Below are 26531 nucleotides of genomic sequence, written 5' to 3'. Positions count from 1 at the left end.
CCATTCCTATCGTAGCTAGAGGACAGGCATCCCTCGGGCGAGTTGCCGAGTAATTACCAAAGAAGATACAGCCTGCTGACGCGGCTCTGCCCACAAAGAAATATCTCCGTGTTCCCTACTCTCTCTAGTTATGTACTCCTTTTGATTTAAATGAGCTTATCACTTTTTGCAGTACCGTTGTTCGCATTCGAATTGAAGAATTATTTCATACTTTAAGGTCAGGTTGAAGTTTCGTTATTGAGATTTTTTTATTGAGTTATTTGTTATGTTTTTATGAGTTATTTATTGAGATTGTTTTGTAATTAGTTGGATGTGGAATTTTATTGGGACTTGAATAAAACATGTTAAACATAGTTTTGTGTTATATACGTGTTTTGTTGCTGAAATATCTCATACTAGCTGTTGCCCGCGACTTTATCTGCGTGGTTAGAAGATATAAGTTAGGAATTTTTGAACGGAAGCCCTCGTTTTTTCCACATTTTCCATTGTACCTTCGCTCCTATTAGTCGCAGCGTGATAGTTCATAGCCTAAAACTTTCCTCGATGAATGGTCTATTCAACACAAAAATAATTTTCCAATTTGAACCAGTAGTTCCTGAAATAAGCGCGTTCAAACAAACAAACAAAAAACTCTTCAGCTTTATATATTAGTATAGATTACCTAAAAACAAATTATAAAGATGAAAACCTTAATGAAAAAAGAAACGAAATTAACCTACGTCAAAAATCACAAATAGTTATTATGGGTAGAATATTCGCGTAGTGCAGTAATAAGCCAAATTAATTAAAAACGAATTGAATTGCTTTTTGATATTGCTTTTTGCATATAATTATTAATTATCATAATGAATAAGCAACGCGTAACAGGTTATGAATAATTTCGAATTTCTATGCATATTTATTTCACATTAATGGGGTGTGTTAACAATAAATATTTGTCACACCATTTATTTCAGTTTAATATGTTTTGCTCCAGAAAAGGTAGACATTAATGAAATCATAAAAGAATCTCTTTGACTTTTAAAACAGCAGTATTTGTTATAGTTCCATTCATTTTTAATTTATCATAAGTATATTTTCTTATGTATTAATATTGGAATTTATGTGTTTTGATAACATTTAAATCACATGCAGACACAAACCTCACGATATAAATTCGTGGATGACACAAACGTTTTTCTTAAGCGCAGATCGAACCTGCGACATGTCGTGTACATTAGATTTGGTGTGCGACCTGAACCACTCGGCTATCCGTACGGTCAAATATTAGTGCCTTTTTGTCGTAACCTTTATCCCCTAAAATGCATAATTTATATGTTTACGACACATTAAATAAAATTTACAACAGGTACATACCAAATCAAAAAAACTAATAATAAATATTCACTGCGGGAAAAGCATCCACTTCAAAAATCTGCGACGTTTTATCGTTCAAAAAGATCATTTAAAGAGGCAAGCGATAATCCCGGTCACTTTGAACACTAAGCCCCGCTATTTAATATTCTCTGCCGTAAATGCAGAGTTAAATTTAAATAAGAAAGGATACTGTAATTAAGCATCTCAAGGCGTTTGCTTAAGTAATTGAAGGTTGCAATACTCGGATTTACGAGAAAGCCGCGGCAGCTTCCTTTACCTATAGTAATATTAAGAGAAAGGGGAGAATAAATTTAACGCACTCGGCTGGAGGATCAAGACATTAGACATATATCAAATAAATGGGGAATTATTGATTGACTCATTTGAGTTTTACAGAAATTACACCAAACAACTTAAACGAGTACTACTACAGTAAATTTAATCATTGCTAAAGTTCTGTAGCTTAGATTGATTTGAAAAAAATATGTGTCCTTTCCATTAGTATTTTGGCGAACTAAGTTGGCTAATGTAGCCTATATTCGCAGAGAATATCCGAGCACATTGAGGACACGTAAGTATGCCGAACATTATTTAAAAAAAAAGTATACTTAACTGTAGACATATAAGCAATAGGAAAATTCACACCTATGGGAATAGATATTTTTAAACACGTATCTTAGTTCAATTGTTAGGTAGTTTTTTTTAAGAAATTCGTGACAAAGTCGTCGAGGTAATCAGAGACATGTAACTTGTCTACAGGCCGTCTGCTAGTTTCATAGCCAATTCTATCATCGTTCTTTTATGATATAGTCAACTTTGTTTGTCTGTAAGTGATACGGCTACGTCTTGCTTCAGTTGCAGTATCGAGTTACTTGTAAATAAGCTTCTGTTGATGAAAGAGCTTGTTAAACGAAGAAAAGTTTGAAGTTACAAAACAATCTTATTTCGTAGTCCAGTCGTAAAGAAAATGGATTTGAAGTAAAATAACAATTGAGAAACTCAGAAGGTATATTCATAGTTGTTTGAATGGACGATTATCAGCATGGTTTTCATTGTTACGACAACATTGTATGATTACTGACCTCTGGTTCAAAACTATTACTTCAAGCAGTTATGTAGACATACAAAGTAAACCTCACGAGCTTATAAGTAAAAACTAATAAGCAACCTTTGAACTTGTAACAGCTAATTTATATCTTCAATACAAGTCTAATAAAATCATCGATCCCAATTATTATTATTCCTTAAATATATCTCCAAATCTCAAAAGATAGAGTGGTCTGGTAGAGAGAGAGGTAATCTTTTACTTAGCATTGGCATCTAAAAGAGACTATAAAATTAAAAATACAAATATAAAACCCTTTTAAGTGTTCCGTCATGTCAGATTAGTTTTTCATTTTAATATAGCGAGTAGAACATTCTGGAATCACACGGAAAGGGGTGTGAGCACAGTTTTAAATATTCATACTCATGTGGGAACTTTACACGTTTAGTACATCGTAAAACATGCGGTGGATGTGGAAAGATACGTAATGTATGGAGTGTAAGGAATAATAATATGGAATAGTAGCTATAGGTGAAAATCTGGTAAACTTGCTCGAGGGTTTGCAGGCGTGGATGTTGGTTAAAACTACAAATATATTAATATATTAACTAATTAACGAAGTTGGATAAAAGTTGGTAGCTTGTGTGTTAATCCAAGGTGTCAGTCATCTCCATATCAAATTTCATCGAAATCGGACCAGTCATTTGGGCGTGTAGGTGATACTGCATATAAAAATGGTTGACATACAAGTGTGTGTTATTGTGAACACGATGTTTTCCATCACAGTTTTCAGCAAGAGGTAATTAAACAAATTTAATATTATCTATCATAATTAATATGATCAGGGAATTGTCTATCATGCGTGTAACAAACGTCACAGTATTTTCTACAAACCAAAAATAATTCGTCTTCTTTTTTATCCTATCTAGTCGATGGCAAATTTACAGTTTCTCGCAGCAAAAATACAAGAAAAATCAGCAAAAACTACCCAAAAACCAATTCCCAAGAAGATATCGACAAAAAGATACCAATCTGCTATCAAACGGGTCCATTCCCATTTTTACAATGGCAAATATCTTTCATCTCCAAAACTCGTTAAGCAAACGAGTCTTAGAGGAATTCACATGACAATGGCTTGAAGGAAACAAAGAACAGGAACGGGGTCAAGGCTGGTCGCTGGCCAGCGGGGGAGGGGGCAGGGGCGAGGTCACTTGTTCTGTGATGTCAGGTTGTTAGGAAATTGATAGGTAGTAAATTTTATTAAAAAGTAGTTTAATATTTTGGTGAAGGAAGTCCCGAGGTTAAGGAATTTCCTGCAAGTCATTCTTAAAGAAAAGACTGAAGTTATAAGCCTAGGCAAATAAAGGTTTTTTTTAATCAACAATTATCTCCAATTCTTAAATTCTCCATTTATTTTATTGCATATTGTATTGGTTCATGTACTGTCTTGACCTTACCTATATCGATCGGAATAAGGATATATAAAACTACGCCAAAAACTAAAAAAGGGGTAAAGATTTATGACTAGTAAGCTCAACAATGCCAACCACGATCGACTAAATGTACTCACACGACTTAAACAACAACAACATATCACCAAGAACTAAAAATACACAAACCTATAATAACATAGCGAGTTGTGAACATGAAAACATGATTGAATAGAACACTTGACCGAATAAGTTCGTCGTAATTGGAGTGTCGACTGTATTGGGAGCCGCTTTGAACGCTCAGCCAATATCCAGGGAAATAGGATCGGAATCAACGAGGCCTGCTTTTTTAATCGACGATTTCATTATTATATCAGTACTAGTATTTAAAGAAAACGTCTCCTATAGCTGTAAATAAATATAGGATGTAAAATTTATTTAAAACATTCAGTTGGTCTTGATTTGTTTTTTCTAGCCGTGTTGTTGCGATGGCAGGGATGATGCTTATAGCTTTAAAAACGTTGTAGCCATGTGATACTTCAGAGTGCAGATCACACCCCTATAACATAAAATAAAGCTATTCATAATTTTAGCGCGAATTAAAACTTTTTCCTTAACGTCATGCATTTTTAAATAGATATCCATTAGAACGGTAGTCCTCGTATGACTACACACGAACGTTCCAGGTGAACCGAACAATCTTCAAGGTTACATCAGTGGTGGCAACGTGGCACGCATACCTGCAGTACTATCCAATGCATGCCACGACCTTGTGACGATAGGAAGTAAAACTACAGAAGTACAACTCAAATGGTTTTAGGGTGTCATTATTAAAATTGACGCAGATCATTCGTGGGAGTAGCTATGTTTATGATCATGATAATCAATCCTTCAATTTGTTGAATTGAAATTATGATCGCTGCTGATGTGTATTATGTGTAGGTTTGGTATTTAGTTCCTTCCGAAAATTAAATATCAAGGAAAGACGTATATAGGCACGTGTAATCTGTGATTAAGATAAGACTGTTTAATTTTAAGAGTTTTAGATTCAATCCCGCGCATGCTACAAGCGTTTGAGTGACCAACGGCTGCCTGTTCTGAGTGGAGACTGAGTGCCTCTGTGCAAGTGAATGTTTTTGAATCCACGTGATACAAGGGATCCTTTAGTCCGTTTTTATTAAAATAACAACATGTTTCATTCACTCATATTGGCTCCTTATCTAAAAAGTGGGTATTCTTTGTATGTCTTATTAGTGACAGTAGCAAAGCGAATTGCACCACAGTATTGCATGAATACGCTATGCATTGTACGAATACCAGACATCAGGGACGGCATTGTGATTCAGCTGACGACTTGGATAGGGTTGAAATCTAACCTTTTATTTGTTTGGCTGTTTACCCACTCCTAGATAAGCATTACAATCTACTACAACGTTGCTTTGTTAACTTGTGCTAACTTGCTTTTTTTAAGGGAAGATGAACCTTAATTTCGTGCTACATAGCATAGGCTGAAGATAGATCTTGATGGCCTGCATTGGGAGGCCTATGTCCAGCAGTGGACGAAAATGGGCTATAATAAGATAGGTATAAAGTCATGTAAAACATGCGGTTTCATTAACAAATCGGAAAACAATAAATACGTAGATTACTATGCATTAATCTATGTAGTTATTATTTTCCGACTGGTTGGCCGTGACGTATCATTTTAGAGTGAAAACACATGAGTCAAGTCGTCGAGAGTCAATATACACATAAGCTCTAAAGATAAATTTATCTTTAATTTAGCTTATATGTTGGTACCGATATGTTGATATTGACTTACAAAAGAAGCAGTTTTGCTATACTACAGTAATTAAATACGAATTTTTAATCTCGAAATAATTTATCCTCGCACATGACCCAAATATACGACTTTAAGCTAAACACACCAGTCTCTTTACCAACTAAGTTATTGAAGTCACTGATCAAGAGTTTCAATTTGTCCATTATATCGTGTCACGTCTTATGTCTGACTCCAATACCTTTTATAACTGGTCGTCAACAACGTATCTACAGATTTAAATTCCTTAAATAATATACTGGATCGTGGAACAATTAGGCGTACAAAGTAACCCGCTTACATATAACCTCAACTAAACACACATTAATTAGTATAATGACCAAAACACTCATGCATTAACCCAACACTTCCTTAATCACGATTATGACTCAATAAGACGCGACAATTAAAAACGTATTTGTATAAATTAGTTGACAATTTGTGATTAACGATTTCCATTGCGGTATAAGTACGTGGTACAATGGAAGCAATGCATGCAGGAGGCGTAATCAATGCGATCTTTGGCACGATTTGCAACAATGATTTTGGTCATGGCATAATGTATGGGTGCAAGCGTGTAAATGTTTCGTTTACAGCAGTTCTTCGTTATGGGAAGTTCAAGATTTAACCTCATTTCATACAAAAGCAGGTTAATTATTTTATGAAGCAAATATTAAAAGAATTAAGTTTTTAATGGTCCAGGAAAGAGTCTTCAGGTAGCGATGGATTATAGAACAGTATACAAACATAATCATTATACAATAACAGTATACGACATTTAGTAACTTTATCGTTACATATAGTAACGTTTTCTATACTATCAATCAAAAGTATAACATCTGTTAGTTTATTGGGTACTTAGACTGATCTCGTGAAAGCAATATTTTGGAAGTAGGATATATACATATGATCACATTTACATATTATGTTTATTTTTGAGCTCGCTGGAGTCAAAATGTCGTATCTAAAAGACCTCAGAAGAACAGTCTAATCAAATTGAATGGAATTTTAAGTAAATTAGTTTCAGATATTCCATTAATTAATTTTAGACAACGTGTAAAATTAAACATATGCTACGATTACTTTAAATGAACCGCTACCGCTTGTGCTCTACACAGGAGCCATTCAACGAAAGTGAACTCAACATTAGCCATTCAAATGCGGATCTTCCATAATTCATACGACACGTTCGATGCGCAGGCGCAGTGAGTGAGGCGACGCGTGACGTAACACGATTCATGATGTGATACAGTTTAGAATTGAATCAGTTCATTGTTCGCCTGTAGTTCACTTGTCCGTGTGTCAGATTATGAAGACAAAAGAATAATCTGATTTATTGTGTTAGCTTGTTGTTTACGTTAACGAAATGTCTGACATAATTTGAGATTTCTGACATGTTTTTTCTTTTGAATATTTTTTATAGTATAATAAATTACAGAAAACAACAAAAAACTACTACAAAAAAACAATACCGGACAAATATTTTTGTACATAGAGAATTATTAGAGAATCATCATATTATTGTATGCCAGATGTGTTTAACGTAATTATTAAACTTTTAATTCACTTTCGGGACATTTTTTGTTCATCTAACCAATTTCTACCTTTAAGTCATTTTATTTATTTGTTTATTTATATTTACTTGACAAATGACGTCGCTTACAAATAACATCCACTTTGGGCTCTTACTAAAACAAAAAGGTTGTTGTAACAATTCCCAAAAGCAGAACAAGAAAAACATATATTTTGAAACAGAACACGACATGTCATCCTATAATTTTGCAACCCTAACATACCCTCTATTTCGAACAAACTTGGACCCACTGAGATAACCCAAGGACCAACACAACTTGACCCTCAAGGATATAACAATAGAACAATTTTGCCTTTAACTTTAGTCTCCCAATCACATTGGTGAAGGTTTTTGACGGATCAATTTGAGATAGTCAACAGATGTAAGGAAACATACAATTCCACTATTGCCTGATATGGGAGATCCTGAAATCGGCAAAAATACTCTTTTGGGAGCATTCGTGCGATACGGTGTTAATAAGGAAGATAATGGTTCGACTTATTTAGAACTCCTTTAATCTTGAAGTGTTCTTGTTGAACAGAAATGTGTGAAAACGATTTTTGCGAAGTAAGAAGTTTGGTTTAAGGTCGTGGGAATCGGTGAAGTTCGGTGAATTATCTTTGAAGAAATGAAGATAGTTTTAAACGATTTCGCAACAATGGCTAAAAGTCTTCGTTTTATTGTAGAATTACGCAGCTACCGTCTCAAATGAAGGACTTTTTAGTGGGACCTATACTATCTAGACAATATCGTAAAGTACTATTAGTTTACATACGCATATTACTCTAGCCACTAAGTTTCTAATACTATTTGTAATGTAGAAAAATTCTCCAAATCTATTCATAATTATTTCTATTTAGATCAACATTGTTTTATCTACTAGCCCAACAACTCACCTAATTTAAAGTAACACGTAACATGTAGGTACTACTAGGGTAAAATCAGTATTCAATAATTAACACAAAATCGGTAACTAATTAGTCCAACTAATTGAGATTAAATGTATTCTACGAGGTTAATGTACCGGAACATTGACCTGTCTCGTTAATGTGTTGATTATAGTTTAAACAAAACTTTATAATTACGTTAATTATGACTTATTTATAAATCACAATGGTTCAGAGTAGTTTAGACGTTTAATTCTTGTTTGTTCACATAATTATTTGTTTTACGACCTAATTAGGGAGTGTCCGACGCTTGTTCCGCGACAGGGATTGTGGATTTAGTACTCGCACGGGGTAAATGTTTGTATGACCTGTTAGACTGGTGTTTGCTTTGTGTCTGGGTTTACTGTATATTGTTTATCAATGCATTTACAATGTGAGTGCAATTATACATATAAGAATCGATGTGTTGATATAATAGTACAGAGTATTTAGACATTCGTCGTTACCAAAATGTCGAAAAAGACAGGATTTCAACACCCTTCTCTAGTTTAATACGTTAGAATAACAAACAATAAAAAGTTAGATAAGGTCTTGCTATTCTTTGCACTTTTTAGTCAACTTTAATGAAACCAACAAAAAGCAATAAGGAATTAAATAAACATTGTTTCGTAATTCAGCATGTTAAAGAACCACATTTACGACTATAGAATACAAGCCCAAAACGCAGTTGTATCACAAGTTGCGAACTAAGTTCCCTGCTTCGCACCCTTGGGATATAGCGTGATGATTTCACTTATACGACTATACCCTTTGGGTTCTTAAAGTTTATTGCAGTAATCTTCGTCCAAGCGAGTAATATGAGAGAGTGTATAAAATTCTTGAGGTCTCGACTCCCTTGGTAAGACAATTTAGTGTACTCTTGGGTAGACCACGATGTGTGGTTTTGTTTTCGAGTTTTAGGTGCGTGACTTATTATAATGTTTAATGTAGGTAACAGAGGATGTTGTGACACTCAAGAGCAAGTTGTAAATGCTGAACGTTTACGCAGGAGATTGATGTTTTATGATTTTTGTCTTATGAAACGTAATAATAATGATAACCTTGACTGTCGGTATGTCTACTGATGCTAGAACAAATTTCTCTTGCAAGTACTAAGTATTTTTTTTATTTTTTTTAACGACTTTTGCGCTAGTCAATTTATTCCTCGTGTCGCAGGTTGATTTACAAACTTTCAATTCACACGCACAAAGACATCCACACCAGGCCTAGCATTTATGGATCACATATACGTGAACGGCTCAGCTATCCGTGCAGTCCAATTAATCTTATTGCTGAAAAAAACCTAAGCAAAGTTCAATAGCGTTCAATAGAATAAAAGATAGCCATTAGTTTGTAGAGCAACTGTACTGCTAATCGGAATTAATGTATCAAAAAATAGGGAAAAATACTTTGACATAAATCATATCAATAAATCTGTAAGCCAAACGAAATTGAACCTTATCACACCCATTAAATATTAACAGACTTTCTATAAAAAAGTTCACTATCCTATTACTGACCATCATTCAAACGGTCAAAAAGCTTTGATAAAAGTGTATTCTAATGACCAACAAAACCATTAATTTCCTCATAGTTTTTCCACATAAACAAAGGGAAAACATTACAATGGACGTAAAGTAATTGTCCATAGAATCAGTTCCGGAGTTTCCTATACGAGACCCCTATTGGTTATTATAAATCGATTAGGTGTTTGTTTTGGACGGTTCCCAATGTGTCTGGTAATGTATAACGAGTTTGGTTGTTGTTATTTGTGTATACAGATTTGCTTAGTAGACTTATAACTTATATGGTAAATATAGATGTTTATTTATTTTAGGATTAAATCCACATTTTCTTTGATTTTTTTACGTCCTACATAGATTTTCCATTGACATCATGGGCATCATTTAATGCACCGTTCAAAATCAAAATATACTTTTTGTCGACACACCAAATTTACATTAAAATGTTGTGTCTTCTTCCTCGGAAGAAGGGTCATTTTAACAGCAAAAAAAGACATCACAACATTCTATGTTTTTAAACCTTACCCCATACCACAACATACATCCATCAACATTTATTAATGTTCTTGTAAGTTGTTACACAACCCCCAACCCAATATAACTTTTTAGGTACCGATCGCAAGCAGCGCTGTAGTGATAATTGCTGGCCCACTGACTCGATCAATCAAATTAATTAGTAGGCCGTACTTATGACTGGGGAGTTACGTACTAGATCAAATTAGACGGTATTCAACTGAAAATCAAATTACATCGGCTGTAATTACAGCTAGGTGTATCAATAATGGTTCATAGAATATTATCATAACGTTTGAACCGCGATTAGGAATATTATTGGTTGATAATTAAATTATTACTGCGGTTCGGCTGATTGAATTTGTTATCAGGTTGGGATGATGATTTTAATATTAATGTTGAAATTATTTTATGTGAATTCCTATTATGTTGAATTTAATTTTGGTCTACATTAAATAGTCATTGTTGAGCTCATAAATTTTATTATGCTGTAACTTGTATTTTATGATACATAAATAATATTTTTCCCTAATTTTCCATCATCAACACTCATAAGTCTCTTAACAATGATATGAAACTTACAATACTTTATGTCGTCAAAATTAAAAAAGAAAAACAATTAATTAAATTTCTTTCGTTCCATCTTAATCTGTTAACACTTACGACACACATTCCGCTCACACTCGAAACATCTCATCTCTGAACCAATATATTACAACAAGATCCCACTAAGTCCAAGGCAAATAGTGTCGGATCCAGTACGAAAATATCGGCAGTTAGGGGTGACAAGGGCCGACTGATTTAGTTTGCTCAAGCCGAGACATTATTGATCCGACAATGAGAGACCTCCGCAGCTCCGTGTTACGAATGGAAACACGGAACAGAGAAAAATACGACGGAAATGGTACCGCCATAGTACAGGAAACCACTACCTGCTTAAGTTAATTTTTTTTTCTATGCCGTATATGAAAAAATGATGCTAAGTTATTTGGTTTTCATATGCAAGTACGACTGCAGAAAGAAATGTGTGAAATAGGTTTAATTCAATTAGACTAACTTCAATCTGCAATTTGTTAACGCGTGTTTATCGGGATCGCCTGGCAAAATTAAAAATGTAACTCTTTTCAGTTGCCAATATTGTAATTGTCAATTATAAGCTGGTTACAACTTTCACAGATGATGTATATTTGATGCCGCTATAACAACAAATATTAATCAACGCTTGGTACGGTCATAAATATGAGGCATGACCATTTTTTTGAATTCGATTTTCTTGCACTTCAATGCAAAATCCAACTAGCACTTGACCGACTTTGTTTTAATTATTAAGATCATCTGTTAAAAGTGATGAACTAGCCTAACTGCCACTTCCTTTAACTTTTGCCTTCTAGGACTCTCCTAAATATTTTCGATTGGGCGAAGGATTTATGGCTCTTGTGATATTTACGTTTTAAAGTTAGCTTTGTTTGTAAGTATTCATAACTCAGGATTACAATTAGTTTTTTTTGCACCATGACATTTTTGGTGATTTATAATATCAAAATAGCTTTAAATGTATGAAATAGGCAGTGTTCTGGTAGTACGCAACATTTTGTATTCCTAATACTTAAAATTATATTGCCATTGTAATTTAAGATACGTTAAAGAATACCCGCCCACCTTAATTTATTTGGAATCAAAATAAGCTCATACAGTACAGTTCACATCCTTATAAGCGTGTTCTGTAGGTGGTCCGTAGCCATAATGAACGTATCCTGTTTAAACAATTGATTAATTGTGCCGTCTCTGGGAAACTGGCCTATTTTATTTGACGGATGGTTTGCGCGAAAGTGGTAGTTAGCTGTTTATGTGTCTGATGTATTGTGATGAGAATCTTTTGACCTACTGGCACGATAAGTATAACATGTGGGATTTATTGTTGATAGTGTTACATAGTCAAACAAAATACAAGATAAGTTATTAAGTTTTTTATTAAGATTGATTCATTTTTGATTTTACATAAAAGTGCTATTAGATAGGCACAGCTGCGTTAGGAGTTGCGCAGTTTTGCACCAATCCTTCACTTATACATGTTTGTGATGCTTCATCAAAAGCTAATCCTGCATCACAGCTTAATAGCCGAGGACGTCCTTTCTGGCAGGCTACGAAGGACCGGCATTGTGAACCATAGCGGTAATTGTAGACGATTTCTGAAAGCTCGCCGTTCCTTTCCACGGGAGGTGCCGGGCAGTTGAAGTCCTTGAGTACGTTAGGAGTACATTGTGGTACATTTGCGGGCCAGTCGCAGCTCTGTACCTGATCGTTGAACACTAAGCCCATTGGGCAGTTCATAATTGTTGCTAAGCCTTCTTGGCAACTGATGTATCTGCTGCAATCGCCGTCATTGATGCCAAACAATCCGGAAGCCGCAGGACATTGGCCGGTTTGTTGTGGTAGCGATGGTCTCGGTGTCACGATGCCTGCCGTGCAGTGAACTTCCGAAGGGTAAGCGCATGGAGTATAGTCCTCGGAATATCTGGCTGCAGGGTTAAAGTACAGTCCATTGGGGCAAAAACGTCTTTCGGCTACAAATCCTTTGCACTCATAGTAAGCTTCGCATGAGTTTGCAACCGAGTAAAAGCCGCTGCTTTCGGGACATTGGAAGTCCATTTTAAAAGGTCCAGTTGGTCTTTGTGTGGGAGGAAATCTTGGAGGAAATACGGGAGTCCCTGTTGTGGGTACAACGGGCGGTAAATAAATAGGCTGACGTGTAGGTTGGGGAAGGGGCGGAAGTGGGCGGACCGTCATAGGCTGAGGTGTAGTCATAGGTGGAAGAGTTACTGGCGGCAGAGTCTGGACGGGCTTAGGTGGAAGGGTAACCGGAGGTTGAACGACCTTAGGCGGGGCTGTCACCGCTGGCTGCTTAGCATTTGGTTCCACAAGTTTGGGGACAAACACGAGTTTGGGCTCGTAAACTACTCCTGGTTCTAAAATTTGACCGGGAACAACGGCAAATGAAGTATTTAGGGGATGTTGATCAGCCCACACTCGGTAGGGGACCGAAAACGGAGCAGGTAAGTTGGGTTGAGAAGTCGGACGATCGTAGGTATTCTGAGCAATCACTGGAAATGAAAAAAAAAAATAACGTTAAAAAGTTGTGTTTGTTTTTAAACATCAAATCACAAAAATAGGTAATCGGTTAAGTCATGAGGTTATAGAAAGTCTATGAATGCATGAATTTTTTTTTAAAGTGAAGAATAATATGACTTACCTGCTACTGCCAAAGGCAGTAAGAAAAGAAGCTTTTGCAACATGATTCAATTGGAAGGTGTTCCTGTTGTGCCAGCACTGACTGAACTGTGTCTGATTATTTTTTTACACGGTATATAAACAAATTAGTTCAATGAAGAATTCCTATAGAATTTGTTTTAAACGTACTTGGTGATTAAATAATGGACTTTTAATTATTCTATTAAAAAATTGTGGTAAATGTTTTTCGATTGTATGTTGTAATTGTAACATCGACTAATCACTTCTAATGATAAAAAAGAAATGTAAACTAGAGTAAAAATTATTGGTTGATACTTAAATTATTACTGCGGTTCGGCTGATTGAATTTGTTATCAGGTTGGGATGGTGATTTTAATATTAATGTTGAAATTATTTTATGTGCATTCCTATTATGTTGAATTTAATTTTGGTCTACATTAAATAGTCATTGTTGAGATTTCTTGGATATCTCCGGTGCCTTCGACAACGCATGGTGGCCAATGATACTACTTAAATAATAATCACGCGGTTGCTGCAGTAACATCTATCGACTCATTTATTCCTATTTTTAACATGTATCAGCCAAATTTAAACTTGGTCTTCATTCTGTGTCGAAGGCATTGACCTTGGGATGTCCTCAAGGATCGGTGTTAGGCCCTTACCTATGGAATTTAGGGTTCGATGACTTTCTCGCGATTTCTTTACCTCACGGCTGCTCACTTACGGGTTACGCGGATGACGGCCTTCTGCTCATTAAATCGAATACTCGAGCCGGGCTCGAAAATTTAGCTGATGCAAGTTTGTGTCTAATATCTAATTGGGGTAAACGAAACCGCCTGACTTTTGCAAATGCAAAAAATAACTTTTATGCCTTGACAAGGATTTCCACGTCAACTTGGCGACTTTCATTTTACACCTTGAAGATCATCTACGCAGCAACATTCCTGGGATGTATTTGTTACGGGTCGCCGGTTTGGGCCGATAGGGCCACAATAGGCGCTGCAAGACGTAAACTGCTTCAAAGCCAACGATTGGCGTTGATATTCTTGTGTAAGGCCTATCGGACTGTAAGTACTGAAGCCCTGCCCGTCCTAGCAGGCGTTTTACCGGTTGATCTCGAAATACAACGACGAGCGGCTATGTATTATTCCACTAGAGAATTTTTGAAACACGAATTCTTGCTGTATCGTGAGCGTAGAAAGATCGATAGATTATTTAAACCGCTAACTGACGTCTCCGAGGAACAGATTATAGGACCCATTAAATGTAATTTATATCCGTGGTGCCTGATATCTGAGCCTAACTCAGTTGTCAATCTCTTTTCTTTGCTAAAACTAGCTATTTCTTCCTTTGTCTCCCGTTTGCTATGGAGGGAAGTGGAACATTTTTTCTTACTCCTCTTTTTTACTATTTCTGATTATTTTCGTTGCGGGTTCCAAGGCAGTTAATTGTTCCCCCTGGGACATTTGGGTGGTTTTTCTTTGGTTTCATTGTAGATCCTGGCTTACGGGAGTTGCAATGACGGGCATGAGTGGCGGGCTAGTCCCATAAAAAAAAAGTAATTGTTGAGCTAATAAATTTTATTATGCTGTAACTTGTATTTTATGATACATAAATAATATTTTTCCCTAATTTTCCATCATCAACACTCATAAGTCTCTTAACAATGATATGAAACTTACAATACTTTATGTCGTCAAAATTAAAAAAGAAAAACAATTAATTAAATTTCTTTCGTTCCATCTTAATCTGTTAACACTTACGACACACATTCCGCTCACACTCGAAACATCTCATCTCTGAACCAATATATTACAACAAGATCCCACTAAGTCCAAGGCAAATAGTGTCGGATCCAGTACGAAAATATCGGCAGTTAGGGGTGACAAGGGCCGACTGATTTAGTTTGCTCAAGCCGAGACATTATTGATCCGACAATGAGAGACCTCCGCAGCTCCGTGTTACGAATGGAAACACGGAACAGAGAAAAATACGACGGAAATGGTACCGCCATAGTACAGGAAACCACTACCTGCTAAAGTAATTTTTTTTTCTATGCCTTATATGAAAAAGTGATGCTAAGTTATTTGGTTTTCATATGCAAGTACGACTGCAGAAAGAAATGTGTGAAATAGGTTTTATTCAATTAGGCTAATTTCAATTTGCAATTTGTTAACGCGTGTTTATCGGGATCGCCTGGCAAAATTAAAAATGTAACTCTTTTCAGTTGCCAATATTGTAATTGTCAATAGGCATGATGACAAATTTTCAGAAACTGTTTTATAATATTTGGAAATATATATGAATTATAATAAACATAATATTTCTGCGGAAAATTTAGATTTAGTACTTGAAAAATAATGTTTGATTCATAAATTTAAAATTTGCACCAAAGCGCGTCAAAGTGTCATAGCGTCGCTTGCTTACGTCACTTTAGAGTACAAGGAACATTCGGTATATGTAAACATTATCTAATTCATATTTAATTTGGACATTTTATTAGTTTTTACATTAAAAACTCCTGAGAAGTTACTTATTTTCGTTCCTTTCGATAAGAAATTAAGAAAAAAGTGGTTTGAACTTGCAAGACGTGATTCGGAAGGAATATTACCCACTACACAGCGTTATTTTTGTGAAAATCACTTTGACGTAAGTATTTCCTTTTTTATTTTGTAGAATTTTGTTGCTAAATTCATTATCAGCTAATTTTATGGGAAGAAGTAAACATTGATATACCAACTTTTTGGAGGTAATATTGAATGTTATACTGAAATAGGTACAATAGCTATGCTTTCAACGAATTATTTGGATGGTTTAAATAATTAATTAACTGTTTAATACACAATACTTACATGGAAGAAGTATTAGTCTGATGCCAGAAACGTTCCTAGCATTATCAAGTCGATTCTAGGTAAATTTACGCTGGAAGCCTTTGTAAATCCTTGTTCCATGACTCAATTTAGCGTAATCAATTTACACAAAAGAAATTGAAGTTAATAACAAAACAATAACGGCGTATTTTATTAAAAAAGCGAGCGAATGTGTATTATCTTAGGTAATTCAAATGTAAACAAAGAGAAAGAACTCTAACGTGACGTCATGCGCTCTGATTGGCGTTCAACATTTCATGGCGGATTGCTGTATTTACCGATTTTATTTTATCGATTATTATATTCATCTTGCTTTTAATTATGAAAAGCATCAGAGTTTTAGAATTAGGAATTTTGTAATAATATACACACAAATTATATCAATGAAATTTACTTATGAAGGTTACAACTTTCACAGATGATGTATATTTGATGCCGCTATAACAACAAATAAACCAAGATTAATCAACGCTTGGTACGGTTATAAATATGAGGCATGATCATTTTTTTTAATTCGATTTTCTGCGGTCACTTCAATGCAAAATCCAACTAGCACTTGACCGACTTTGTTTTAGTTATTAAGATCATCTGTTAAAAGTGATGAACTAGCCTAACTGCCACTCCTTTAACTTTAGCCTTCTAGGACTCTGCTAAATATTTTCGATTGGGCGAAGGATTGATGGCTTTTGTGATATTTACGTTTTAAAGTTAGCTTAGTTTGTAAGTATTCATAACTCAGGATTACAATTAGATTTTTTTTTGCACCATGACATTTTTGGTGCTTTATAATTTAGACCCCATGATATGAAAATAGTTTTAAATGTATGAAATAGTTCTGGTAGTACGCAACATTTTGTATTCCTAATACTTAAAATTATATTGCCATTGTAATTTGAGATAGGTTAAAGAATACCCGCCCACCTTAATTTATTTGGAATCAAAATAAGCTCATACAGTACAGTTCACATCCTTATAAGCGTGTTCTGTAGCTGGTCCGTAGCCATAATGAACGTATCTTGCTTAAACAATTGATTAATTGTGCCGTCTCTGGGAAACCGGTCTATTTTATTAGACGGATGGTTTGCGCGAAAGTGGTAGTTAGCTGTTTATGTGTCTGATGTATTGTGATGAGAATCTTTTGACCTACTGGCACAATAAGTATTTATTGTTGATAGTGTTACATAGTAAAACAAAATACAAGATAAGTTGTTAAGTTTTTATTAAGATTGATTCATTTTTTATTTTACATAAAAATGCTATTAGATAGGCACAGCTGCGTAAGGAGTTGCGCAGTTTTGCACCAATCCTTCACTTATACATGTTTGCGATGCTTCATCAAAAGCTAATCCTGCATCACAGCTTAATAGCCGAGGACGTCCTTTCTGGCAGGCTACGAAGGACCGGCATTGTGAACCATAGCGGTAATTGTAGACGATTTCTGAAAGCTCGCCGTTCCTTTCCACGGGAGGTGCCGGGCAGTTGAAGTCCTTGAGCACGTTAGGAGTACATTGTGGTACATTTGCGGGCCAGTCGCAGCTCTGGACCTGATCGTTGAACACTAAGCCCATTGGGCAGTTCATAATTGTTGCTAAGCCTTCTTGGCAACTGATGTATCTGCTGCAATCGCCGTCATTGATGCCAAACAATCCGGAAGCCGCAGGACATTGGCCAGTTTGTTGTGGTGGCGATGGTCTCGGTGTCACGATGCCTGCCGTGCAGTGAACTTCCGAAGGGTAAGCGCATGGAGTATAGTCCTCGGAATATCTGGCTGCAGGGTTAAAGTACAGTCCATTGGGGCAAAAACGTCTTTCGGCTACAAATCCTTTGCACTCATAGTAAGCTTCGCATGAGTTTGCAACCGAGTAAAAGCCGCTGCTTTCGGGACATTGGAAGTCCATTTTAAAAGGTCCAGTTGGACTTTGTGTGGGAGGAAATCTTGGAGGAAATACAGGAGTCCCTCTTGTGGGTACTACAGGCGGTAAATAAATAGGCTGACGTGTAGGTTGGGGAAGGGGCGGAAGTGGGCGGACCGTCATAGGCTGAGGTGTAGTCATAGGTGGAAGAGTTACTGGCGGCAGAGTCTGGACGGGCTTAGGTGGAAGGGTAACCGGAGGTTGAACGACCTTAGGCGGGGCTGTCACCGCTGGCTGCTCTGTTGCATTTGGTTCCACACGTTTGGGGACAAACACAAGTTTGGGCTCGTAAACTACTCCTGGTTCTAAAATTTGACCGGGAACAACGGCATATGAAGTATTTAGGGGATGTTGATCAGCCCACACTCGGTAGGGGACCGAAAACGGAGCAGGTAAGTTGGGTTGAGAAGTCGGACGATCGTAGGTGTGCTGAGCAATCACTGGAAATGAAAAAAAAAATAACGTTTAAAAGTTGTATTTGTTTTTAAACATCAAATCACAAAAATAGGTAATCGGTTAAGTCATGAGGTTATAGAAAGTCTATGAATGCATGAATTTTTTTTTAAAGTGAAGAATAATATGACTTACCTGCTACTGCCAAAGGCAGTAAGAAAAGAAGCTTTTGCAACATGATTCAATTGGAAGGTGTTCCTGTTGTGCCAGCACTGACTGAACTGTGTCTGATTATTTTTTTACACGGTATATAAACAAATTAGTTCAATGAAGAATTCCTATAGAATTTGTTTTAAACGTACTTGGTGATTAAATAATGGACTTTTAATTATTAAATTCAAAAATGGTGGTAAATGTTTTTTGATTGTATTTTGTAATTGTAACATCGACTAATCACTTCTAATGATAAAAAAGAAATGTAAACTAGAGTAAAGATTAAACCTGTTTCTGTAATTAAGGTGCCGGAAGCAGGTTTATTTAAAAATACATTACGTTTTGATAGCGTTTAATGTTGCTATGCTACTGATAAAGATAATTGGAATGATAGAGTCCCAAATGAAATTTGGAGCGACTAGAACTGTATCTGTTTCTCTTATAGGACATACACTATAGGTACACTACTCAGTGAAAAAAAATGTTTACATCGACAGAGTTTTCCTTGTTTCGCTAATATACTTCTTCAAGATTATTGTGTTTTTACTTTCCACTGTGTTGTTTGAAACCACTATTTTAAAGTTTTATAATGCATTCTGAAGCTTAATAAAATCAAGCCGACAAAAATTCTGGCTTCACATTTATTCATGTCAGCAATATATCTAACGTATAGGTACTGCGTGTACCTAGAATTTGCTACAAATATTGTAATACCAAAATCGACGAGGGACAACCCTGTTCATAACCATACCAAATAATATACCAGAGTAAGATCCATGATACATTCAACTTTAGATCTTACTGCAATTACTATAAGTTATCTAATACGAATAGTAAAAGTGAGAAGGCGCAATACATGGTGTAGAATAGCGTCCCTGTTCCACAAGTACAATAATATGACTTTAAGAGGTTGGTGGTGGACCCTCAGAGGCGTGCCCACTAAGCATGTTAATGAGTCACTACAATCAACTGTCTTAGGGGATATGACCATAATTATTAGCAATTGGATGTTCGATTAATGGTCGCGTGTCATGCCTGATTGTCGGTCAGTGAACAGGGGATACCAGGATAGTGGTTAGGAGTGAGTGATGAGGTATCTGTGTTGTTTGACAGCGCTAAATCGTGCTTAGTCTATTTTATTTTAATTAGATCAAGGATCTTTTTATTTGCATGTAGATACAATGCCGACCCGATTTTTTTTTTACAACAATCTGGAATTTTACTACAAGTAATTTCATTACAATTAAAATACAGACGATATAAAAAATAGTTTTCAGACGGAGTTACTGAAATCTCCCAGAAAAAAAATCGTTATCGTTATCAAAATGCACCTTACGTAGGTATCAAAGCGCTCAAATCCGATCAACAAATATACGAAACTTACAACAGCGTTCTAATGAAACCTCTTATTACAACAATATAGTTCAATGTACGTCCGAGGGTCCGTTAATCAGATTAGACCATACGGGCAGCGGTCATGACCTATAGCTTCGACAATACTGAAGATTTTGTACGGTACAGAGCTTGATTCGTTCAATAGATATATGTTAAGGTTATTGAATACCGTATTGAATTACGATGTCTAACTATAGCCCGTTATGGTTTGTCGGTCGATGTTTTTTTTTTTATTGAAAAGTAGTCTTGTTTAGTTTTTGTCTCCGTTATTTTTTACTGGATGCTAGATTTTTTTTTTTGAAAGATTGTTGGAACAGTCGGGCCGTGGAAGGGTAACCATCTATTTGTATTCTCTGTTTGAGAAGGCAAGTTAAAGTGTGGGTCACGGCTTTTATTTATACACCTAAGATACCTATGTAGTAGTAGTAGGTATGGAGTTGCCCAGGTTACTAAGTTGCGGAGGTCTGAATGGCGGTCAATCCTCATAAAACACTAGTACTTAGCTGAATCTGGTTAGACTGGAAGCCGACCTCAACATAGTTGGGAAAAGGATGGTTAAAATATGAATGATAGATAATAATATGATTCTATAATACGAGTTTTTCTCGTTGAATGAGTTTCCATGTTATGCTCGATGTAAATATCTTCTATAACTTTTACCTTACCTCAAGAACTCGAACCATATCTAGTTTACTACTACTATTAGTACCTACAATTAAATCTCCTCCAATTAGCCAAGTAAATTCAGCTATCTCTTCTAATATATAAAATTCCCGTGTCACGATGTTGGTTACGGTACTCCTCCGCAACGGTTTGACCGATTTTTATGAAATTTTGTATACATATTCGGTAGGTCTGAGAATAGAACAACATCTATTTTTCATACCCCAAAGTGATAAGGGTTGCTCAAATTAAAAAAAAAATTGGACGAAATTGTTTGTTTTTATTCTTTTATAATGTGGCATTAAAAATACAAACAACTAGAAAAAAAAATATTCGGCAAAACAACGTTTGCTGGGTCAGCTAGTAAGACTATAATTTCGACGTAAGTGACATTAATGTGGGAGCGATACTTGATCGTCAAAGCACTCCAGCCCTGAGTTTGAGTAGCAAACATCAACAGCGCAGACACTGTCCGAGACACGAGTGATAAAGGGCAGGACACACTGATTGATGTGGGTATGCAGATAACAATGGATATATGTATCGTGTATACATAATATTACTGTGAAGTCTTGTGGGCAGTGAGATGATGTCTGATTAAGAACTTTTGGAATGTTTGTTCGTATGGAATTGACTTATGACGAATTTACTGCACTTGTATAACTTTAATTTAAAATAATGCAGTCCAAATATTGAAGTTTGAAAAAAGTCACCGCTTTGCTCGAGCCATGGATTATTCTAAAGACGAGACGGCATAATGTGAGAATTGTTTGTGAAAAACTATTTTAATTAGAAATTATGTAGCATTGACTGCGTCATTGCAAATCAATAATCACTTAACTTTTAATTATTTTAAAACGAAGAAATCCAAACTATTCAACAAACAGACTTTGTTCTCTTTTTATTATTCAATATACAGAAACCGTCACAAAACGGATAATGTGTTTAACTTTGTGTGTAATTTGGTAATAAATAAACAAACATTCCTCATCATAACCAAACACCCTTCCAGTCATCCTCCTTAGCACGCCTCTTAGGCTACCAGCTCCCGAATTAGCAGTAACCGTCAGACGTCCAACCAAGCCTACCGTCAGTCAACAATACGTCGCCGCTGGCTAGCCTTACACAAGACATTGACATAGGAAATTACTATGCCATTCCCATGTACTCCCCAGACGGTTTAATTGGCAACGCATGGCACAAAGGAGGTCTGCTATACGAACTGTTTACGGCCCAACCTATTTTGTGGAAGCAACAATGGGGCAGAAGTTATTGGAAATAATGTTGAATTTCCTACCTTGTATAAGGACAGATTTTCAAACTCAAAATATTTCTTTGCATGTTAAGGTTGTCCAGTTTTTAAATGCATGTAATTAAAGTTCAGCTTAACGACCATTTTTCAAGCGTTGCAAAAATATGAGTGCTTATACTCTACTTACTACAAAATTGCTGTTTATTACTTATATTTTTTTGACCGAAATCTAAAAAGAAGGTCACTCTATTCGACGATAAAATCAAAACGTTCTCAAAAAAGTAAACCAAAGAGTGACAGATACAGTATGAAAATAAACCACCATTGAAAATTAAGGATTCCAATAAAAATCGGTAACTGACAAATGAATGTAAAAAATAACAACAAAATTTACAAACATGTTTTGTTAGCAATAACAATTCTAGTGCCACTGACTAAAAACCAGTATAGCAAAAACATCTGTACACAAATAAAAGTTGTCGCTAAAACAAAATGTATCCAAACTCGATATTAGATTACATTGAATTCTGGTTTCGATACCATTCGATACATACAATGGTAGATGCATAACGTTGCCATAGCAACGGATATAACATCAACTTTTAGTGGGAATATAGATCAAATCCAAATAGCCCCAGCGCAGCACTTTGGAGATATGCGTTGAATCTGCTTTTACAACGGAATATTAAGATATACTTTGTGTTTATAAACAGGCTAAAGCACATCGTGGTCTAATAAGAAAGTTTTTTAATAATGACAATTAGTTTAATTGCAGTCGTTTTTTGAAATCATGCCTTACGAAAGAGACTATTTGTAATTGACATTCTGCTTAACAGTGACAAGGACTCAGGACTCAAGCGGATTTTAAACATATGAATGATCGTTGCAGTTTCTATTAATTACCGACACAAACATCAAAAAGAGTAAAAAAGATTCAACTAGCTATTGGTCGTGGCTTCGTCCACCTAGCTGTCGTTTGTATCCGCAAAAACCGTCGGATAAAAATAGCCTATGAATTAATCCAAGGTGTCGGTGACGTCCCTGCCAAATTTTATCCCAATCGCTCCTGCTGGTTAAGCGTGAAAAAGTAACAAACATACGCACCCTCATATCTACTTCCACATTTTTAACATTTTCATACACTCAATAGGTACACAATCTACATAAAAAACGATGAACAAATCACATATAACAGAAGCGTATACTACATAAGTCAGTGCTACGAGTAGATGTAAGACCATATAACGAATATAGACATCTATATGAAGGTTTGTGTTGGCGCCTTTCGGAGCGGATATCACACCACTGCTGACCGCAAGACATATATCAGTACGCCCACCGCCGGCTAGATTGTGCATCGTAAAACTGCTACCATGAACCAACGAAATTGTATTGTTTTGGATCAAGTACATCGCTGGTTTAGTGGAGGTAAAGGTTTAATGAAAAGAGGGGAAAAAAGGGGTATTTAATATACAGCTGCGACGTTTATTAATTATTATCAACAAATAAATGAACTACTGAATTTAAACGTTTATAAATAGGACCAGGTCTTCTATGCAAATGAGTTAACTATGTTTATGCAAAAACTACTCGATCCACTACTAAATTGAACTACGAAATTAAAAGCAGCAGACGATATTTGTAAGAGAACAAATACTTTTTCAGTATAGTCTAAAACTTTTGAAAGGCGGTTTATTTCCGTACCTATAAGTGGTAAGTTTCCAAAAGGTCTGAGATCTAAACACGTTGCATAAACAACATATCATTAAAGACAAATCCCAGCGAATTGAACGTCCCATGCGAGTGTGATGTCACCATCTATTCACGTATTCTCGGATAGGGCTATTGACTGGCTCAAGTTTCACTCCCGGCCCGTGACCATAACACACCAGTCATGCATCAAAACGCCTGGATAGCGCCGACATCGCATTTCGAAAATGCATCGATCGTACCACGGTTTTCGATAGAATTGTTCGGTATGATTTACATTGCTGGTTTTGTTCCATATTGGTATCTGATATTAGAAACTAGAGAGTGATGTTTCGGTAAAATGCTGAGTTCTGCTGCTAGACAGCTTTTATAAAATGACAAAGTAATTAGGTAAGTGAATTAGGTTTAATTTATTCCCAGAATTTTAAAACTTGTCTGTTGGAAATCTACAGCAGTTGTATTCACAAATTAACAAAATAATTAGGTCTATACTGTTGCACAATTTTCGAAGCATTCCAAAACTAGTATTTTTGAAAACGACAAATTAATAACTTAAAAATTACTAGTTGATAGCAGCGATAAGCAAAGGAAGTAAACCAGTTATCCGTATAAACCAGCAATGTACTTCGATCAAAAATAGCTTTCCCTTCCGTGTTGTTCCCGTTTGATGTCCTGGCGTGTACAAATACCTCGAGTCGGAGGTATTGTTGACAAATACCCTGCGTCGTACATTTGATGAATTAACGCTCGGCTCCCATAACCAAAGAACGATTCGTTTTGCTTACAAACTGGAGTTCGCAATCAACTACGAACTGAGTTAAAACAACTCTCTAGTGTAGTGTGGGAAATAAATGTTAGTTGTGATTTCAAAATAATTTTCTGTTTAGAGATGAAGGGACTTAAGTTGCATAGAGTTACGTTAAGGTATATTTGGGTTTAAGGTATAAGTGGTGCTCATAATAAACATTTTAGTTCTAATGGCACACCAGATAAAAAAAAATAGCATACAAGAAAATACCAAATTTTTTTTTCGGAAATTACATTACTTGTAAAATTAACATTGTTAGATTTTAAGCTATGAAGCAAAAGAACACACTAAATACTTTCCTTTTTTTACCTTAGCCGATAATTAATTACCAGGTCATTACATAACGATATTATAATTATTGTGTAATACAATGCTAGTCGAGTATAAAAAGCGGTTCATATAACGACAGCGCGCAGTAATGCAGCGTACATTTCACAAATAGGTCGTGTCGAGTGACATGACAAATGCCTTGCTGTTGATGAATTAAGTCTTCGAATTGACTTAACGAGCGAATGTACGATCCGTTTGTGTTTATGCTGCTGTGGGAGTTTTGCAAGTGAAGGGTCAAAATAAACCCATTATTGTCAAAGGACTTGACGTCGATATAAGTGTATTTCTAGTAGTCTTATAGAAATTTAAAATATATATATTTGAGCTAGCGTCCGTAACTAAGTTTATTTTTTTATATTGGTTCCTTAGAAATACAATTAGTGATTTTGTTCATTAATAGTTACCTACAAGCACAGCCACACGCAGTCTATAAGAAAAGACAATGTGGTAACGTTCCTTTTATTTTGCACCAAATGAAATAAATAGCTCGAAAGGCATACCAAAAAGTGTTGACCGAAGAATAATGTATGTATAAAAAAATCAACCAAACTAATTGGCAGGGATTAAACTAAAGCATCTTTAGAGAAAGATGTATGTTTAAACATTTAAGCATATAAACGATCCTTCACACAAGAACACAATCTAACACAAATACCCTATAGAAAACGTAGGCAGTACCGTAGTAATCACTCCTCATTATTCCCCGAGATATTCCGTCCTATTTATCTGTTATTGATCACACAACACCAGTGTAGGCTTGAGCTATTTTTCTCAACCTACGCCAATCCCACGGCGTTATATTAATATAGGAAATAGGTTATCATGCTGGTAAGCGATTGTTTCGCTACCGGTCCACTTTAATTCACTGTGGCAATATTTGTTGTGGAAGAGACGATTGAGACGTAAGAAGTATTTTATCCAATAACGTTAGATGGTTAGAGGTCTTGTTTTAGAAGATTGCTATGAATATTGCATCTATATAGACATTTAAATATGCAAAAAATATTTTCGATTAGCGATTACAAGCTTTTTAATTATTGCTTCAACATAGTGAAAAAATATAACAAAAAAAAGGTTTTCAGATTCAATAACCTTTCGCTGTCGATATTTTGTTCAATGTTGAGTGGCACAGTATAAGATTGAGTTGAGGCGTTTGTACCGCTTACCAATAGGTAGATATAACGCGAAGGAGCCTGTCTTTGTTCCACACAAAAAACCCTAACCCCAACATAAGTTACATGTGCAAATAACTTCCTAGCTCGTACGTAATCCCAACAATATTTTAACTCCGCCTTGCGTTTATTTAAAGGCTTCATCTAAACTGTCACATATAAATTTGTCACACCGACAACCCGAAAGGCTCACTAAAGGTCGTAACTCATGTGTAACTCGAGCTTCGTAAATAATAGGCACTTCGCGATTCGGTGACAAATTACTAAGAACAATTTAGACTTCATCTCGAAGATATAAGGTTGATTTTTGCTTGTGTGTGGGTATATTAGTGGTCAAAGGAGGAGCACTATAGAAATTAATTACGCATACAAAAGGGA

At 35.7% G+C, this 26531-nt stretch overlaps 2 protein-coding genes across 2 annotated transcripts in view; both read right to left on the bottom strand.

The window, feature by feature from the left end:
• Window positions 1-26531, bottom strand: part of LOC113496159 (acyl-CoA:lysophosphatidylglycerol acyltransferase 1-like) — a 231552-nt gene that overhangs the window by 109090 nt on the left and 95931 nt on the right. The gene's annotated exons all lie outside the window — the stretch shown is intronic.
• On the bottom strand, window positions 10725-14732 carry LOC113496160 (protein obstructor-E-like). Its single transcript, XM_026875298.1, has one exon. It carries the CDS (start codon window positions 12988-12990, stop codon window positions 12196-12198), a length of 795 nt encoding a protein of 264 aa, XP_026731099.1. The 5' UTR covers window positions 12991-14732; the 3' UTR covers window positions 10725-12195.

Source organism: Trichoplusia ni, chromosome 7, assembly GCF_003590095.1.
Source record: "Trichoplusia ni isolate ovarian cell line Hi5 chromosome 7, tn1, whole genome shotgun sequence".
Taxonomy (NCBI): Eukaryota; Metazoa; Arthropoda; class Insecta; order Lepidoptera; family Noctuidae; genus Trichoplusia; species Trichoplusia ni.
Note: the sequence above shows the minus strand (reverse complement) of the source record. Positions and strands in the feature narration are given on the sequence as shown.